At 43.1% G+C, this 20,662-nt stretch overlaps 1 protein-coding gene across 1 annotated transcript; it reads right to left on the bottom strand.

Annotated features, from left to right (window-relative positions):
- Positions 1–1,630: 1,630 nt before the first annotated feature.
- PRP39 (Tetratricopeptide repeat (TPR)-like superfamily protein) lies at positions 1,631–20,293 on the bottom strand. Its single transcript, XM_086526499.1, has 14 exons — positions 19,917–20,293; positions 19,508–19,602; positions 7,068–7,297; positions 6,237–6,404; positions 5,720–6,134; positions 5,480–5,623; positions 5,177–5,329; positions 4,981–5,097; positions 3,750–3,830; positions 3,280–3,429; positions 2,846–3,178; positions 2,639–2,758; positions 2,362–2,555; positions 1,631–2,259 (listed from the first exon to the last, which is right to left on the bottom strand). The coding sequence occupies exons 1-13, from the start codon at positions 20,218–20,220 to the stop codon at positions 2,463–2,465; spliced, it is 2,403 nt and encodes an 800-aa protein (XP_086382625.1). The 5' UTR covers positions 20,221–20,293; the 3' UTR covers positions 1,631–2,259; positions 2,362–2,462.
- Positions 20,294–20,662: the final 369 nt, after the last annotated feature.

The following is a 20,662-nucleotide window of genomic DNA, read 5'->3' as shown; positions in this document are numbered from 1 at the left end:
AGTCTACTAAAGAAATTACCATATTGAAGCAAACGTTGAGCAAAAACTTTGCTATGAAGGATTTGAGATAAGCAAATCATGTCCTTGGTATGCGTATCAACGGAGACATAAAAAAGGATATTCTTGAGTTGCCTCGAGAATCTTATATCCACAAAGTCTTGTAGTGTTTTAACATGCAAAGGGGGAAAGCATTGAATACCCACTACCATCATATTTGAAACCAAGCAAAGAAGATTCTCTCAAGTCAAATACTAAGAGAACAAAAATTTCAATTGTAAGCAATATCATATATGCTATAGTAACTATAAGCCCAAACATTGCATTTGCAATGAAAGTGGGTAGTCAGTTTCTAGCTAATTCGTGCAAGCACCATTGGATAGCAATGAAACATATACTCCAGTATCAAGCAAGTGTTCATGCTTCGACATTAACAATGCATCTATTGTTTGGATGCAAATTATGCGGATTGTACAGACAATAGGAGATTCACATCATCCTATATATTCTTATTTGCAAGAGCAACCATTTCTTGAAGGCCATCTCTCCAAGATTGTAAGTTTTCTTCCACTCCAAAGATTAACATTGTAGCGTCGGAAGCAAGCAAGAATTGTGTTTTATAATTGTAGTTCCAATTGTGTTATAATTGTCCTTGTATACACAGATTCTATTTTAGATCTATGATGCTCACATAACTTTCTAAGACAGTTAGACACTACCGTCGTTTCCTTGGGCAACTCTTCACACACATTCAGCATCACATAAAGAGCGTTCAGAAGTTTGCCCACACTATGGACAACAACTCTCCAAGAGTTTGTCTAGGTTCTTGTTTTGCAACCTTGAAACACCCTCCAACGTCAATATGGGACTTATAGACAAACACTTCCACTCTTCAGGACTCTCATAATATGTAATGAAATTAAATCCATGCACAATGAACTATGAGCAGAGCTATCATGTATGGGAAGGAAGCTGATCTTTGGAAAAGGCCATCTTAGTGCCAGTGCCACCCAAGTCCTTAATTATGTCACGCTATAAGCTCCCATCTCACTCTTGTTCCTTTCACTTCCAAAGATGGAAATGTGTGGCATACCATACCCTACAGTCATCTACCTCTGCCAGCTAACTAGACAACCCACTGCATCTCCTCCACAATACAATTCTGATCAAGAGATTAATTGCCATTATCAGTATGTCAAGCAAATGTAAGTGCACGCACAGGTGGGTAAGTGTATGGATGAGCATGCTGGGAGTCATGGGCAGGTGCACACTACGCAGATTATAACTAATCCTAGGCACTCGGATCCTCTTAAGGATCACCCTCCCCACAATCAAAGCTCTTTGAGAGAAAACAGCTGTGTATTTAAACCATGGTGGAAGTAATATACTAGCATTCTCATCCAGCAGCATAAATAAAAGATTTAATGGAAGCTCATCTCAGTTACATCATCTCAGCCACCATTTATAACAGCAAAAATGATCCAAAACTCAAATTCGATCTTTACTGGTGAGATTCAATCTAATGCAGCCCTGAACATTCCCTGTGCATATGACAATGATTTGTTCTAGTCCTAGATATAGGCTAGTGATGAGAGACTGTAAAATTGAACAAACTTCTTGAACAATGTGCACAAAAGTCAATCTAAACTTTCATATCACAAAATTCTCGAAAAAGATTTCATTTAGAGGCTCATAGATTTCAAAAATTAACAATTGCACCAGGGCTCCTAAATTTTCTCTGAACATTTTCGAGTGGCTCACGGACACTTGTATGCTCCAATATAATCCGAGAGAAACACTGCACAACTCTACAGAGAAATTCCTACTCAACTCTACAGAGAAATTCCTGCTCTGTATTTTATACAAGAGGCTCCACCTGCTAAATGGACTGCAAACCTAATAAGCATAACACGTAACAGAACAAGAAAGTCCCTATACAAAGAGAACTCTGCAAGTTACTGTCCTAGGCCCATTGTAACAAAATTCTCGGCAATAACCAACCAGTGGCTGCACTCGTAGTCACTTCTCCAAGACGTTCACAAGAGAAAAGGCCTACCATGCTTACTCCTCCGGACGTCCTTAAGCATGTCTTAGATCTTAATCCGATTCACACGAGAGCCCTTCACTAACATGAAGCCCCAGGATAGCTGGAAAACACTGGTTGTCATGTGACAATGACTTCTAGCCAATAGAGACCATGATTGGAAAGGCAACCCAGACCACCCACCTCACAGGATAACCTCCAGCAATCTCCTGCCAAAACTGAAACAACAATATTTTTTACACATGAACCAACCTTCAAAAACTCGACAAGGAGAGCTTCTACATAGTGATATCCAAATCTGATGTTTACAGCACATGTACCTTGCGGCAATTGTAACAAGCTAGAAAGACACACATAACAAGTGATCTTCATAACAAATTATCACTGAGATCTTTTTAGGCATTGCCGCTCATGGTCATCCTCAGTAATATGCAGGATAATAGCCTTGTTGTACAGGGGCTTGCTGCTGGGTATATGCTGGTTGCTGTGCATAACCTGGCTGCTGCGGAAAAGCCTGGAACAAAAACATTCAAACCTCAAAAACAACTCTAAAATCACAAAGCACAAACAGACAGCAATATCGAGCATGCGCCACACCTGTGGAGTATAGCCCTGAGCATAACTGCTGTATGCAGCTGGCTGCTGCTGAGGTGGTGGCACAGCCTGCTGCTGTGTGGCACCATACGCTCCATAATTACCATAGGCATTGTAGCCAGCCTGCAGAAACACAGCATTGAATGAACGGTCACAAACTACTACAAAATACTAGCACTCTCACAGAAGGAATGAAGCCTAATTGCCTACCGGTTGAGAGGAGTAGGCTGGAGTCCATTGCTGTTGCTGAACTTGAGCCTGCTGAGCAGGAGGCTGCTGCCAAGTCTGGGGAGGTTGTGCGTATCCTTGCTGACCATAACCTGCACCCCATTGAGTCTGCCCATTTGCGTAAGCAGGAGCAGCCGCTTGAGCAGGAGAAAGCGTAGATGAGCCATGTACTTTCAACATTTTAGCTCTATCAGAACCACTCCCATCAGGTGATGGCCTCTTTCTAGACTCAGAGTTCTTGCGCAAGGGAAATAGTTGCCTATGGCGTGCTTCAGCTTTCCTGAGTCTTTGCAGATCTCCAAAAAGGTCAACAAACTGTACGGTGAAGAGTACCAGCTTATTAGCAAATGGAGCTCTACCTAAAACCCATCATAATCATAAACTTACTAAAACCCATAATAAGCATAAATATTCACCTCCAAATAAATGCTGGATATCTCTTCTTTGTCAATAGCACTTAACCCAGGAACATCTGGCTTGGGAGCAGCAGTTGCTTCCTCAATAAGCGATTCCAGCCTGTCCATGTCTTTCGGGCCCGATCGGTAAGCCTCAAAGTGAATCAATGCCTGAAACAGACAGTAATTCATAATAAGCACTCTATGACATTCCATTGCACAGTTCGCAATTTTTTCCTACAGTGGACTATCTTTGCCAATCGCTTAGCTTAGTTAACCATAGATAAGCCAACCTACGTCCATATATGAGCCAACACTGTCTATACTTCTTCTAACTTCTAAGAAAGGATCCAGCAGCCACCCTAGACAAGATATGAACTGAAAGTGCTGAGCATAATTTGCAAGTGTTGTTTTTGTAATGTATGCCTGTTCATCATGTTTTGCTATTCCAAAGACAACATTAATCAAGCCCTCTAACAACTGCTTCATACCTCCCACAATGTCTTTGACAACGGAAGAAAGGCAAGGGCATCAGCATACACTTCTCTTGCTTTTTCTGTGTTTTCAGCCACCTGGCAACAAGAGAGCAAATCATAATGAGCGAAAGTGAAACAAAATGAACTGCAAAGCCTGAATTCTTATGGCTTTTAGGACAGAAACTACTTTCTTGTTATAAGCTTGGTATGTAAAATCATTAGCATGTGCACTCCTAACTGCTACAAGGGATCAGAGCAAAAAACTACAATGCTACTTTATTATAGTATAGGCCTTCATGTTCCGGCATTTAAGGCAAACAAAAAAAAAAACACGTTTAAAAATATGCACCTCGGTTCTGCATAACCACAACCAAATGCAAGATGGCGTCCAGCTGGATTCAACACTAAAGACCTCATTCACAAACTTCACATTCAAAGATCCTAGTTTGCACATTTCTTGCAGAAATACGTGTCATAATGTAGGGGAAGAAGGTGCGGAATAAAAATGAGTTAAATTGAAGAGGAGGTAAGATTAAGACACCACACAAAAACACACACACAAACAGCAGACACGGCGCAAACAGATGAATTTCACAACAAGACATACAAGGGAATAAAAGAGCAGTCAATCCTTGTCAAATATAAGATATATACGGAGCAGGTTGGTGGAGATGTTTTCCTCTACTATGTCAAGGTTGACTATAGAGAAAGGAAACATGCAAAGAGAACACTAATAAATAGTAAAATAAATGTATTTTGATAACTTCTAAAGGGGGGCATGTAGTGAATTGTTGCCTGACGTAAAGTTGGTTCATACTAGAACCTGACCAGTTTCATAACAGCAAGTAGTCCCACAATCATTCCTATCCGAAACCAAGAAAGAAAGAAAGATAGAGCAACACCTCATAAAAGCCAAAATGGCCCATGAGTCCCAAACAAGTAGTACAACTGGTGATGATATCTCTCATCATAAAGTGCCACCAAAATGAATCATCTTAACTAAACCCTTAGATAGAATTCTATTACAGAGCCCGTATCAGCTGCCCAGGGCATCAACTGCTAAACCAGAGAAAAAAAAGCGCTCCCTCCCTCCCTGAATTGAGGGTTGCTCGTGACGAAACAATCACATTCATTTTTCAGGCAGCAACTAGCAAAAAACTCAAAGGTCCTAAAAGCCCGTAGGGACAAAGTGCAAATTGAGGACTGGAACCAAAAGAAACCTCCTTTGGACACCTGCAGTGTATACCTGATCCAGAAAACGAGCATATTGAATGAATAAGAATGGAAGCGAACGGGACTCCTCCTTAGATTTCTCATACTCAATTGCAGACGTGAACACTGCACATGCTCCTTCGGTATTTCCCTATATAAGTCAAACATTAAGCTTAAGCTGACCTGATATTGTCATTATCAACTAATATTTATTTTCAAAAACACAATACCTGGCGATGTTCAAAATTGGCTGTCCTTACAATACTCTCAAGAAGACCTGGTGCCAAGCTTGAATTCAATATCTGGTATTCATAGCGTGCACCCTCAATGTCTCCATGCTCCTCCTTGAACCTTGCAGAGAACAGATGGATCTCTGGACGTCTCTGTTAGAGATGCACCAGCACACATAAAATCGTTAATCCTGGGCTCGCAAAATAACTCAACAGATAACCATAGACATGCGTTATTAGACCACTAAGTCTTATCAGCTCACAGGCAAACACTCAGGTTGCAATTCAAAATAAAAGATTTACCTTTACGAATATTTGGGATGCTCGTGTCAAAGCATCGACTGCATATTCCATACTTCCTTGTAAATCCATATGCAGCACATATCTAATCCAATATTCTGGATAATTGGCGCAAGCAATCAAGCAGCGTTCATATAATTTGACAACCTATTGCAAAGAACGCATGAACATGGTTATGATGATAAGCCAAGAAGACATAACTAAGCACTTGAAACCCATATAATCGAAATACCAAGCTTTCACCTTGGCAAAATCCCCATCTTTCTCCATAAAGTCAAGATAACGATGCCAATTTGCAAGCTGTGCATCATCAAGCGGCTTCACGTGGAAGTATGGCCTGCGTATGGCTGTCTCATACTCGGCGATTCTTGCGTCTTGCTCCTTTGCTGCCTTATATAACTCATCTCTCAGATAGTTGAACTTACTAAGCTCACTTTCCTCCGACCATTCTAATCCTTGGTCAGGTTTCACAGACCCATCAACTTTTGAAGCTGAAGTTGAATTGCCTTCTTCTGCACCTGCACCCTCCGCAGGCCCTGCCTCCGTATTAGAAGTTGTTTCAATTGTAGTAGTGGCTAAAGCAGCAGCAGAGCTTGCAGCCCTCTCCTCGTCACTTTGGAGTTCATTGAGTGTATGTAAAGCAATGAACTGCTTATAGCTGCAAACAAAAACGATACATCAAATTTCGCAATGCACACATTTAAACAACCTGTTAAAAGAGCATTATCAGATTTCTTTCGGCAAAAAACAACAAGATTACCTGTGGTAATAGTGATCCAACTTCTGAATTGGGAGCTGTATGATCCTTGTGTACAACTGGGAGATTTTGTTAATTTCATTCAAACCCACCTCAAACTCCAGATATTTGTCCCAGAGAATGTGAGACATGTAGTCACTTCCAACATAAGAAAGGCCTCGTTCAAAGAGTCTGTAACCGATGCCAGAATGCAATATGGTTAGACATGGCTACACACTTTACTCGGTATGGTTACAAAATAGTTTCCACCCACCAAAGATTCATTCTAAAACTTGGATTAGAGCAAAAATTACACTGCAAGATCAGTTTGATACTGCCAAACATGGTCACAAATGCTCTGCATTTACCTTCCTGCATAAAAATACTATCTCCGCAACATGGAATGGCGCTCACAGGCCCTCTTTTGCCCTCATTGGAATCATTGTATTCGATCTTCCACAGCAGCATGATTCAGATGTGTGCCCAATATAACCCTCAATTGAGTTAAACAAAACAATGACACAAAACAGGTACCAACCTACCCTAGAATATGCCATTCACATAGTAACTGCACATGACTGTATGAAATACAAGCAGAGAACAAGCTCTATGAAAGGAAATCAATAGGATGATCTAGAACAACCAAATTGGCCAAACCGTTCTGCCGGGTAGCCAAAATAGGAGGCACCATAAGCTGCAGCAATACCAACCATTTGTTAGAAGAAAAGGCAGGCTATCAAGCAACACAAGGATTTCCCATGTCTTCCAAAACGGAAGACATATGAACGTCCGCCTGCCAGAGATAAAAAGAAGACCGACCATAATCAGAAAGAAAAGTTTTCTAGAGGAAGATACCTGCGAACTTCATCTGGGTCTTCTTGTTTGCTGATTAAATATGAGCAATAGTGCATCCAAATATCAACTGAATAAGTTACTGCTTGTACTGCTCGTTCGTACACGGCAATGGTACTTTCATGAGTTCCCCCGCGAATTTCGTGGTCAGCATACTTCTTCCAGTATCCATAGCATAGAGGAAACTCTGCCAAGAATGTATCGTAAACTCGATGGATTCTTTCTAATATTTCCTGCACACCAAATGCAAAGCCATCGGAATCCTGGTAATATGTGCCATGGAAAATTATTGAACAGAAACTCACAAAAACAGATTTATCATAAGATGAAGTAGGTCTAGGCTTATAAGCGTATCAAGAAAAAGATGTGCCATTTCACCACAGATCGTTATGCCAATGTCAAATACACAGAGCCAAGACGCGAAGGGGACTCACTTGAGAGACTACTCAGATCATGCACAACATGGTAGGTTGGTTTTGATGGGACATCTAAGGCGTATTAAACTTTTTAGGTAAGTACCGGAGGTGAATGGGTTATCTTTGAAGTTTATTGAGCAATCCTTTACTTGTTCGCTATTGTTATATTTATTTCCTTTTGTTGGGACATCTAAGGCGTATTAAACTTTTTAGGTAAGTACCGGAGGTGAATGGGTTATCTTTGAAGTTTATTGAGCAATCCTTTACTTGTTCGCTATTGTTATATTTATTTCCTTTTGTTGGGACATCTAAGGCGTATTAAACTTTTTAGGTAAGTACCGGAGATGAATGGGTTATCTTTGAAGTTTATTGAGCAATCCTTTATTTGTTCGCTATTGTTATATTTATTTCCTTTTGTTGGAGGGAAATACATAATACAAGAAGCTGGGAAAGTGATACAAACCTCGCTCATGGACAGGTGCAATGTATTCACTTTGGAGTAGTGGTTGAGACATATTCCCCAAATTCTCATATAGATGTCAAATGAAATACTAAAAGGTTGTCCTACCCCATAAGCATGTACATCCATAGCAACGCACAAATGGCAAAGCAAGAAGAGAGAAAATTGGTAGCGGAAAAAAAAATCAGTCCACCCTATTTGCAATCTTAAAATACAGAGAGAGCATGTAGAGAGAATTTGCTCTGTCTAGAGATAGGAAATCTGCCAAAATTTCTAGAGAGAGAAACAGCAAATTCTAAAGCCCTCCCATGAGAGAAAACAGTTCTCGACTTCTAAAGAGAGTAAACTAGAAAATTCAGGTTTAAAGAGAAGTGTCAGGCCTCTAAGAGGCAGGAGAGAACCTAGAGAGAGAGTTTGCGGTTAGGAGGATTATTGCTATGACTCAAATATTAGCAAAGGGCGTCTTACTAGGATAAAGCCAATTGCACCTCATACTTAAATACAAAAGCCTTAATGCTAAAACCCGTCACACAACCACAAGATAGCCCTCACCCCGTCACACCAATTCTTGGAAGAGTTTGGAGCCACCGCAAACAAGGTGAAAGGCTAATAGACTTCATTGCTTGTCTAAACAGATACAAAAGCGGCAAAAATTTAGATCTTCAGTAAATAGGGAACAAGGAGGTAGAATGGAAAATGGAAACAAAAACTAGAACGAGAATACATACAAGAAAAAGAAAAAGACGGAGTTTAGAAGAATTCCCAATGGCTACGCTATAGACCCTAGGCAATGACACCCAAGAACTCTTCCTAGGGTGTCAAATGGTATGGGATGCTAATACTTGAGGTCTAGCATGAGGCTAGAGTAGCTCCAAGCTTCCAAGCTTGGGGATGAGCGAGTTACACTCTCATGGTTTGGAGATGTATCCCTAATGTTGTCTTACGTGCATGTTTGGATTGTGCCAAACACGAAGGCAAAATTACATTATCAAAAAAAATAGACATTTGGCAAACCTCACCTTTGAACACCATTTGTACCGTCACGTGCGCATTGCACTTGAACCACGTGGACAAGCTACTGCTACAGGTCAGCACTGATCTTAGTTAGCTTAAGATCTAGCCAAGCAAATTTGTGAGCCTCTAGAAAGACATGCATGATCAAGCAAGCCATAGTTGTATTGCCTCGCTTACACAATCACTTAAGCATATATGAACAGTCACTTAAAGTCGTTTATTATTAATAAGTGACTTTTACATGACATTTAATACGTATAAAAGAGTCACTTAGCCTTCAGTTTAAAGACCGCACTACAAGTACCAACAGCACAAGCACCCACCAACATTTTTATCGCCAGCACCTTTGTCGTCGGTATCCTCAACACCAGCAGTTCAGCACTAGCGTTTTTAGCCTGCAGCATCAAATCATCCCTAGCATTTTGCATCAATTTCAACCCCAACGTTTTTACAATAGATCAGCCAACGCTTTTGCATCAGATTCAGCCCCAGTGATTTTGCACCAGATCAACGTTTTCAGCCTATAGCATCAAATCAGCCCTAGCGTTTTCATATCCTCAACATCAACATCAGATCCATCCTAGCATTTTTGAATGAAGCATTAACATGAAGCATGAAGCATTTGTGCAAGTAACTAAAGCAAGTACTTGCTCTGGCAACTGAGCAAAGGGGCCCTCGAGGGTGGTTGGGACCGGACATGCAGTGTCGTCTCTCTTTTTCCTCTATGCCACTCTCTTTCATTGTGTTTAGTTTAGTTCTCTCAGGTCAAGTAAAGTAACCTTGTGTTTGTGCGAAGTACTAGATCTGAGTCAAAATCCTTAGAACCTTCAACTAAACGTTCTTCGGCTTCACGAACTCCAAGAAAGAACCCAAAACCCAAAGAGCCTCTCTCAGTTTTGTTCTCAAAGAAGCTTTGCATGTAACAGACTTGGACACTCCAAGTCAAGAATCAACCGCAACAGCACCAAATAACCACTTCAAAACAATTCACAGATCACAATAGGTTTGCACTGGCCCGGCGGAGTTCCGTGCCTAGAGATATTGGCCCCAAAGACTAGCGCCCCTTTCGGTATTTCTTTTTATATTAATCAATCATCAAAGTACAAAAGAGCGGTTAGGGTTTCACTCTCAGACTCTGCGTCCAGATGCCCTGAGAAGTGAGGCCCTCACCACTAATTTAAAGGTTACAAGGGATGCCCAAAAGCAGAGCCCCAAAAGCTTCAAATCAAAAGCAATTGCTCTCTCTCTCTCACAGAGAGTCAAAACATAAAAGCAAAAGCATTCTCTCTCTCTTTCTCATTTAAGTAGAGAAAAAGCGAAATTTGCGTCGCTCATCATTTTCCACAAAAAAAAAATATTTTCAGCCTCCGCGATTTCCGGAAATTAGGGTTTCTGGCAAAAATTAGGGTTTGCAAGAATTTTAGGGTTTTTGGCAGAAATTAGGGTTTCTGCTGTCCGCCACGTCGTCACTTTGTGACATACCCCCCTCTTGAAAGCATTATAATCGACCGCGATTACGCCTGCAAAACCGATAAAAGCCATAAACCGTCTTAGCAGACACTGACTGTTAGTACCTATGTACTAGGAACACACATCTAGCACATGTACAAAATCGACAGTCACATCACACGACATCACAGGACATCACACGACATCACATGACATTCAACATTCATTCGGATCTTAGACCATGATTTATCGGCAATGTAGCTAGCAATCACATCTAGGTCCAATCGGGACCTCATCGATGTCCGATTGACTAACCCCTATTGCAACCATGTCTATTCGAGATCAAGTAGACCAAAATGCTGCAGTCATTTCGTCTATCAGTTCCTGCACTCACAAGAAGTCAAGAACAAATCAATATCATAATCAGGAATTCCATTTCATAAAGTCATCCAGCAGAATATTGTCAGCTCTCAGTATCCCTGAAGCTCAAAGAGACATCGGTGACTTTAGTATCAAAATCGAGGCATCTGTTGACAAAGGAGTGGAGTGACTCCCCTCTTGTGCATCCCACTGCACCAGATCTCCGGCCAAGCTGAATTTTGGGTTCCGTTTGGAGTAGACTATGCTAAACCAAAACATCGAGGTAAAGTTTCACAATCCGAGGAGTATCTGCTAGGTCCTCCTCCTCCATCCACTTCGCATCAAATGCAGGAAAGTTCTTGAACTTAACCAAGGACCGCCTTCGGACTTTACCTTTCTTCGTATCATTATGTGCCAAAATCTGTTCAGAAACAAGGATCTCCTCGTTTTCTTCCACTTTGGGTTGCTCATCAGGCTCCCCATCATCAGACACATCACCCTTGACAGGTTTCAAGAGACTCACATGCAATGCATTGTGAATCCTCCAAGTATCTGGCAGTTTCAATCGGAAGGAGACATCATTTATCTTGTCAATAATCTGGAAAGGTCCGTAGTATCACATACTAAGCTTTGGAAAAAGCCTCTCCTTTCCCTTTTTCTTTCTTAGGCGTACCTTCTCAAAAGTAAGAGCACCCAATCATCCTCCTTCAGTTTCCAGTCGCGACGATGGCGATCCGCTGCCTTTTTCTGTCGTTCTTGAGACTCCTGCAAAGTCTCGCGAACCTTGGCAAAAGCCGTATCCAAATCTCGCGAATATTCATCCGCTTCAAATTTCTAATCTTTCGTGCTCGGGAAGGATGGAACCTTCGCAGCAGTTTCAACAATCTCACATGGCGTCTTCCCCATCGAAGAGTGTATCGTGTTATTGTAGGTAAATTCCACCAAAGGTAAGTTCTTTTCCCATTGAGTCTTCTGATGTGAGATACAAGACTTCAATAAATCTAAAATCACTGAATTGGCAATCTCAGATTGCCCGTCAGTCTGCAAGTGGAACGATGACGAGAACTGCAACCGCGTGCCAATGTTCTCCCAAATTGCCTTCCAAAACAAACTCATAAATCTGGGGTCTCTGTCGGAGACAATCGTCTCAGGCGTGCCATGTAATCGGAAAATCATCGTGATCATTCTGTATTCTCGGGAGATCAAAAAAAATGAAATCCATTTCAATATTTTCCCAGGGGCGGGTGGGTATGGGTAAAGGCTGTAACAATCCCTGTGCCTTATGCCTGTCAAACTTGACCTTCTGGCATACCAAGCAACTGCGCACAAACTCTTCCACATCCTTCTTCAGTCTCCGCCAAAAGAAATCTCTCTCTACCCCTTTCATGGTGGTAGCAATGCCACGGTGACCCGTAAAAGGTGGACAGTGGCAATCAGTCATAACCTTTTCTCTCAACCGCTGTGTAACGCACAACATAGTCTTTTTCATCAAGTAGCCTTCCCGAAGGGAGTATCCAGCTACTGTCTCCCCATCCCGTATTCGTGTGAAAATATCTGCAAAATCTGTATCTGTGGCACACTGATCGACCATATCCTCGAAGCTCCTATGATGTATCGCGGAAATAGCCAGAACCAACGGTTTTCGAGACAAAGCATCTGCCACATTCTTTTGTCCCTGCACATGGACAATCTAGAAGTGGAACTGTGACAAGATGTTCACCCACCGCATCTGCTTTTCCGAAAGCTGCTTCTGTGACAAGAAGTAGCGCAAACTCTGATGGTCTGTAAAGACAGTAAAATCCGCTCCGAGTAGGTAATGCCGCCATTGAGTAAGCGCGTGGATAACCGCCGAAAGCTCTTTCCCATAGATCTGTGCTGTCATCTCCGGCCTAGAGAACAAACGGCTCTCGTAAGCTATGACATGGCCTTCTTGCATCAAGACCGTACCCAGACTACGACCACAAGCATCACAAAATACTTCAAATGACTTCTGCAAGTCCGACAAAGTCAAATCTGGCCCTGTAGTGAATTTCTCTTTCAGTGTCTGAAAGGCAGTCACCTCTGTGAGTCCCCACGAAAAAGGTACTCCTTTCTGTGTCAAGGTATGCAAAGGGGAAGCAACCTCTGCAAACTTTCGTATGAACCGCCTGTAGTACGAACACAGTCCCAAGAAGCTTCTAACTTCATGGACATTCCTCAAATCGGGCCAATCACGGATAGTCTCTATCTTGGCCGGGTTTATTTGCACTCCTGCTGTTGACACAATGTGTCCCAAAAAATGTATCTCTGGTAGGAAAAATTCACTTTTTTTAGCATTAATCACTAATGTGTGATCTCGTAATGCCTGAAAGACTTGAAGCAGATGATCTCTGTGTTCTGCCTCATTCTAGGAGAAAACAATGATGTCGTCAAAGAAAGTGCCAACAAATAGCCTATACTCTCGAAAAATCCTATCCATCATCCGGTTAAATGTCGCAAGAGCATTGGTTAAGCCAAAAGGCATCACCAAAAACTCAAATAACCCAAAAGTCGTCCGAAAAGCTGTCTTGTAGACATCTCCTGGCGCTATCCTGATCTGATGATATCCACTCTTCAAGTCAATCCTGCTAAAGCACGAGGATCCCTGTAACCTGTCGAGTATATCATCGATCCTAGGAATCGGAAATCTGTTCTTAATGGTGATTTTGTTGAGAGTGCTATAATCGATGCACATTCTCCAAGATCCGTCTTTCTTCAAAACCAACAACACTGGAGAGCAATACGGTGAAGTACTAGGCTGGACAAGACCCTTTTCCAAGAGGTCTTTCACTGAGTTCATAATCTTTTCATTTTGTGCTCGGCTCACACGATAAGGTGGCCGATTCAGTGGCGTGCTTCCAGATATCAGATCAATGGTATGATCTTCAGGCCCTCTCAAAAGCAATCGACATGAGCGTGGAGAAAAAAATCTTGGCGTTCTTTTCTTCAGGTCAAAACATATTCAACTTTTATCCATCGTTCAGTTCTCCCAAAAGAATGAGTAAGAAAACTGAAGTTCATCAAGTACAATCTCTAAGCCCTTCATTTATCAAAGTCGCTTTCTCGGCCCGGTAGTCAACCACGGCGTAGTTCTTGTGGTACCAAGGGATCTCGAGTAGAACGTCACTCGCGTGCCCTGAACACCCCTGTCATTGCAAACGAAGTTTGCCAATGCTCGGTGTAATGGCAACATCCCATCCGGGTGCCAGTCGAACTACCTCCGCCTGTGGCGTCAGTCTATCGGGCGTAGTTCCAAATCGAGCCGCCAATTCCAAGTGAAAAGAAGTTGGCCTTGGCTCCTTCAAAAGAGCTTCCTGATCCTTCACTTTGCCCCGAAAGCGGCAAAGTTTGTACTTTCATTCATTAGATTCGGTGCAAGTCCCACGCCATGTGGTACCAGTTCTGCTTTTCTATCTGCCTTTTCTGCCACATTCCTCAGCTGCTCTCGAACTCTCAGACCTGTCGTCGTCTTTATCATTCTGTTCTTTCTGTGCTTTATTAGGGCACTTTGCGGAAATATGTCCGTGTTCCCCGCATCCAAAGCACTTCCCCTCTCTGATGAAGCGAGCTCTCTCCTCAGGAGTAAGCTTGGGTCGTGCATCCTTTTTTTTCTCTAGGTTGCTCTTTTTCATTCTACTTTCATTCCCAGAAGTCTGTTCGGCTCGTTGTGTCATGGCCTCATCTGTGGGGTAGGTCAGACTGCCAGAGTGAATGGCAAAGCCCCACTTCGCATGACTCATAAACTCCTGAACAGAAGCTGACTTCTGTTCCAAGCAGTGATTTCGGATCTCTGTAGGTAGACCCAAGGTAAACCGCTCAATCTGTTCTCTGAACGAGATCTTCTTGAATGAAGAGGCGGGTAGAAAAGAGCTCCAAAATCTTTCACAATAAGAATTCACTGTATCGCTCTTGGTCATCCGGAGATGGTTCCAAGCAGCTCGTACATCTCGTTCATATTCTTGCGTCAACCAAGAAGAAATAAAAAGCTTCTTAAATTTCAGCCATTTAACTGGCGCAGTCTTATTTAAAAGAAGCGTGGACCACCAAGTACGAGCATTCCTCTTAGAGTAAGAGGCAGCTCTCTGAATCTTGGAGTGCTCTGAATAGCGTCCTCCCACAAAAGCGATGAAAAAAGACACAGCCTTCGAAGCATCCGAGTATCCTGAAAAAGTATCAAACTTGATCGAGTGGCCACCTTCCTTAAACTCTCGGACTTTCTTGCTTTTATCTTCGAGAAAGTCATACTGGTTGGCTTTGTAAAAATTCTTCTTGTTCGCATAAAACTTTCCGTCATCGGAATCTGAGCTGTCTGTAGACGAGTCCTCAGTAGAACTGTCACTCTCTGGGCGAGATGTAGCCTTCTTTGCCTTTTTCTTGCCCTTTCCGAAGCTTTGTGTCTTGCTTCGCTTTTTGCTTTTTCCGTCTTCTTCGCTCTAATCCGAGGAGCTAGAAGAACTATCAGAAGAAGAAGAAGAAGAACTGGGTACTCCTTCAAATCGAACACGCTTCTTCCGTTTCTTTGCCTTGTCAAATGTCAACCGACGACCCAAATATGCCGGGAAGTCAGTGCCTTTCTTCTGCTTTTTGCCGTGCTTTTTGGCTTTCTTTTGCGTGTCAAAAAGCTGAGCAATCCGTGCATCAACCACGTTCTCCAGTTCCTTCTCCGTATATTTCTTGGAGGTAGAAGGTTTCTTGAGAGCAGGTTTCGGGAGTGGTGTTGTGGTTCTCTGCCACTCCGTCTGTACCTCTTCCAAAGAGGTCTGGTTCATATATTTTGCCATCTTCGGGTCCTTCGCAAAATTGAGCGTCATCTTTGTTGCATCGCCGATCAACTGGCGACGCTCTATCTCTCGCCGCTCCGCCTAAGTAGGCCAAGGCAGGCCATACTCTGCCTGAATCTTCGTTGTGATCCCAGCCCGCATCTCCAAATGTAGAGGGAGTCGACTGATCATTGCCTGAAGCCATAGGTGCCGCGGAAAAAAAATTTGGGGATCAGATTTCCCGTAGAAGAGAAATCGACCGTGCTCTGATACCACTGTAACAGACTTGGACACTCCAAGTCAAGAATCAACCGCGACAGCACCAAATAACCACTTCAAAACAATTCACAGATCACAATAGATTTGCACTGGCCCGACGGAGTTCCGTGCCTAGAGATATTGGCCCCAGAGACTGGCGCCCCTTTCGGTATTTCTTTTTATATTAATCAATCATCAAAGTACAAAAGAACGGTTAGGGTTTCACTCTCAGACTCTGCGTCCAGATGCCCTGAGAAGTGAGGCCCTCACCACTAATTTAAAGGTTACAAGGGATGCCCAAAAGCAGAGCCCCAAAAGCTTCAAATCAAAAGCAATTGCTCTCTCTCTCTCTCACAGAGAGTCAAAACATGAAAGCAAAAGCATTCTCTCTCTCTTTCTCATTTAAGTAGAGAAAAAGCGAAATTTGCGTCGCTCATCATTTTCTACAAAAAAAAAATTAATTTCAACCTCCGCGATTTTCGAAAATTAGGGTTTGCAAGAATTTTAGGGTTTCTGGCAAAAATTAGGGTTTCTACTGTCCGCCACATCATCACTTTGTGACATTGCATCCTTGCCTCGGACTTATTAGCCACTCCCACCCTTAGTCCATCACGCAACGTGCACGCTCCCGTCTTGGTCGCTATGTCTTTGAACGCAAATACACAAAGATCCAAATCTTGAGTGCCAAGATCTGCTCGCCTCGTATGAGGATGTGGAAGGAGTTGAAGACACGATCCCTAGCCCTCTTTTGCATTTGCATTTAAGTGCATCCACTTTCGTCGACATGGAACCATTGGAAATACCTCCGAGCACCCTTACCCCCATCTTCACCTGCAATGTTTTCACGACACGACTATTCGGGTGGTAGGACTTGCAGAGTCATCACCAAGGCTGATATTCTGCGACAGTAGTAAGGCTACCTCGTAACTCGGTTGGTTGATGTTTACATCGCAGCAATACCCACGTCCACAGTATCTGTAAGTTTGGAGTTGTCGTCTTCAGTTTATGCATCCACAAGCATCAAATGCATTTTGCATGAGAAGTAGAGAAAGCATCCACAAGAAGTTCGGCAATTGTGTCTCACCTTTAACACGGGGATGTCATGTCCGCATTGACCTTGAGCCACGTGGACAAGCTACTGCTACAAGTTAACATCGATCTTAGTTAGCTTAAGATCTAGCCTGGTAATTTTGTGAGCCTCCAGAAGGACATGCATCATAGTTACCAGGGAACGGACTTCTAGGGCTGTGGAACACCGGAACGGCGCTCCGAGGGTCAAGGATCACATGGAACGGCTCGGAACGGTTGGCCGTTCCGGACAACATGGCCAAACCAGAAAGGGGATGCCGGAAAGACTCGGAACGATTGGGCAGCAATAGAATGTGGCCAAAATTTGGGGCAGAATTTTCAACTCCCCACTGTAAAATGCACCCTCCCTCCCCCCCCCCCCCTCCCCCCCCACCCCCAACACCCATCCCTTACCTTCACAAGTGACAATGCACAAGCTTGCCATTATGTATTTACTATCTCAAGCTCTCTCTCTCAAGTCTCAAGCTCGTATGTATCTTTCTCTCGGAGTCTCTCAAGCTCTCTCTCTCCCCCTCTCTTCCTACCTGTCTTCTCTCTCAAGCTCTTAAGGAGTCAAGCCTACATGAAACACATTTGCCATTGAAGATTCGAGAATCTCCCGAGTCGTCTCAACTTTCAAGTCTATGAGGCTCAAGGCTCAAGCTCTCCTCTCCCCCTCTTTCTCACATAATCCATGGCCTCATACTACTTATATTTAGACATAGAGCTAAAAATTGTCGTTCCCGTTGCCGTTCCTAACCCCTCGGGCGTTCCCCAGTTTCGCGGGGAACCGATCGCCGTTCCCATTCCGCATTCCGGGTAGCTATGACGTGCATGCATGATCAAGCAGGTCATAGATGTATACCCTCACTTGCACTAAACAATCACTTAAGCATATAGACATATGAACGGTCACTTAAGTCATTTATTAAGAAGTGACTTTGACATGACATTTATTAAAAGTAGGTAGGGCAAATGGCAAAATGACCTATTAACGAGTCACTTGGCCTTCAATTTAAAGACATCAAAACAAGTACCCGCCAACATTTCCATCGTCGACACCTTCATCATCATCAATACCCTCAGCACTAGCAATTCAGCACCAATGTTATTAGCCTGCAGCATCAAATCAGCCCTAGCGTTTTGCATCAGATTCAGCCCCAGCATTTTTGCACAAGATCGACGTTTTCCACCTATTTGTGCAAGTAATTAAAGCAAGTACTTATTCTAACAACAGAGTAAGGAGGCCCTTGAAGGTGGTTGGGACACGACATACGATGAGGAATGGCTCGTTGGATTCCTCTAACCTAGAACTACATGCACATCATGACAAATGCACACCATAGTGTAATAACATCTGTCAAAACACATATAGAAACCATTTTTGCAAGAGGGTTCCAAAGCTGCAAAACCTAATCTAATGGACTCGTCCGGACATACAGGCCTTGCGAACAAGCTCACAAAATTGCCGGTACTAATTTTCCTAGGATTCTAGACATCCCTATCTAGGAAGAAACGGAAAACTAGCTCTGGAAGTCGATGAAGCATGTCCACTGGCATGCAAAGCTATGTGCACGTGACAAGAACACTAGAGGCCAAAGACTCAAAAAGTGGTAAAACTAGAAGAGGAAAAAATGCATCTCCTAAAGGGTGTAACAAACTAGTAAGGAAAAAAAAGAGGGAGAACTCCGAGAAATTTAGCACCACCAACTCCGACCAATGAGCATATATAGGAGCACCAAGAGTAACCAAGCTATACAATTGAGGACGAGGATGGGAGAGATTCGGGAAGAAACCACCGTGAACAAACCAAACCCCTATGTCCAACGCAGGCAGAGGATAGCTACCTGCTTCGATGTGGCCCCAAAGGAGGAGGCGCTGCTCTCATTTAGTCACATGAAGCGCCCGGACGAAGCCTCACAATCTAAGCGGGCTGCCATTCATGACCAAGATGATCTGATATGTGGGCAGCCCCCCAGGCCGGGCAAACCCCCCCATGGAAGCTCTTCGCATGCTGATTGGTAGCAAGCCAGTAATCGTGCGTTTTTTCGCTTCAAAGAGGCTGGCTGGCATCTGTGTCAGTCATGTGACTAACTCAAACGGACAATGTTTTTGCTGAAAAAAGGTCTCCGCCCAAAGCATGCCACCTCAAGGAAACCTGAGGGAGAGAAGCTACCCCAGGCTCAAAGGAAAAAAGAAATCCAAAAAAAAGTGGAATGCAAAAAGGGAGGGGGAAAGATGGGCGGGGAGGGGGTGGGGGATAAAGACACCCACAGCAACGCTTTTGGACAGGCTGACCACTTGAAGCTACGAAGGGAGGCTGCAAAGAGTGCTCCATTGCAAGAGGGGCACAAGGAAGGACATTCTGCGACATGCGTAGAGCATGAAGAACACTTACACACATAACCACCAACAAGCAAAAACATGAACATACATAATAGCTACACCCATTGACACGTGCGCTTGAACACAATTGCATCCAGAACCCATATCCAGAAACACAAAGCCCACTCCACCCCACCACCCCAAGACTTGGAGAGACAAGATAACTAACATACCAACTCACAAACTCGAAAAAGAAGAGACACAAGCTCTCAATATTGATAGGAATAAATTGCACAACATATTCTCAGGTCTTACCAGCTTGTCTACTTCTTGAATGAGAGAAGTCCAGGCTGCAAAATCTGCCGGATTTGCCTTCACAATATTCCATAGTCGATCCTCCTCTGTGAGAACTACATTGAAAAAGAAATGAACGTCATTTAGGCAAATATAAAGACAATGAAAAACTTAAATAGAGGCTATATGGCATTGTGAAAGTTTACCATCTCGATACAACTTAATACAACAGAGTAAACTGACTTCTTAAATTACCAGAGACAAAGCTATCAAATAGATCGCTACTGGCAAAAGGCGAAGTCAGCACACACAAAGTTAATTCTTCGTGTAAGAAGATAATGTTCCTTAATTCTTCGGAAAGTATCAGCAGAAAACAGATAATACAGCATAAGACTCGACAATTTTTCACAATATGCGGCAAGGGAACAACCTGCAGGCTCTTCGAGCTGTGGCTGTACATCGGAAGGATTCTCTACAGCTGCAGAGCTGTTACCATCAAGCTGCGGCTCAGAAAGGACGGTAGCTTCTACCACGGAAGGTGCTTCCTCAGCGGCAGCAACAGGCACGTCTGTCGTCATGGTTACTTCAGAAGGGAGAACCGCCCCCCCCGCCCCGGATCCATCGTCTGCAGTTTCGGAGGTTGGCATCATGTATCCTTGGTTCTCTGCAGCCACATACGCCTGTTCTCCCATAGCTTGGTCCTCCTCCATGGCCGATTCCACTCTTCTTGCCATTACCACGCAGTACTCAGGACAGTGCTCGAAAGAAACCTAGGTTTAGTGTAATCCCCTCTACAAAATTTGAACTTCAACTCTAAATTAAGAGGTGTGAACTTTGAAGGAATTTAGCTTTAAAAACCTCGAAATGTGTGAACGATTTTGATTTTTTCCCAAGTGAGGGGAATTAGTAAAGATCCGCTTAAGCAGGTGAGGAAAACAAGTGATAAAATCACGAGGCCCGCAATGGAAATGATTTGTGCCTATCAAAATACAAGTGTTAATATCACAAGGTCTGCTGATGATGATGAGATGCACCAAGTAATAAGGGCAAGGCTGTATAAGTTCAGAACTGAGTTATATGTATTAGTTTAGAATTGAGTTATACAAGTTGGGTGTGTGAGTGTAATAGCTCTTCACCTCGAGAAAGTTACCTTAAAGAGACAACTACAACGAGAAA

The sequence above is a fragment of the Adiantum capillus-veneris genome, chromosome 13 (assembly GCF_014529385.1).
Source record: "Adiantum capillus-veneris isolate H3 chromosome 13, ASM1452938v2, whole genome shotgun sequence".
NCBI classification, from domain to species: domain Eukaryota; kingdom Viridiplantae; phylum Streptophyta; class Polypodiopsida; order Polypodiales; family Pteridaceae; genus Adiantum; species Adiantum capillus-veneris.
This window is presented reverse-complemented; position numbering and strand designations above follow the sequence as displayed.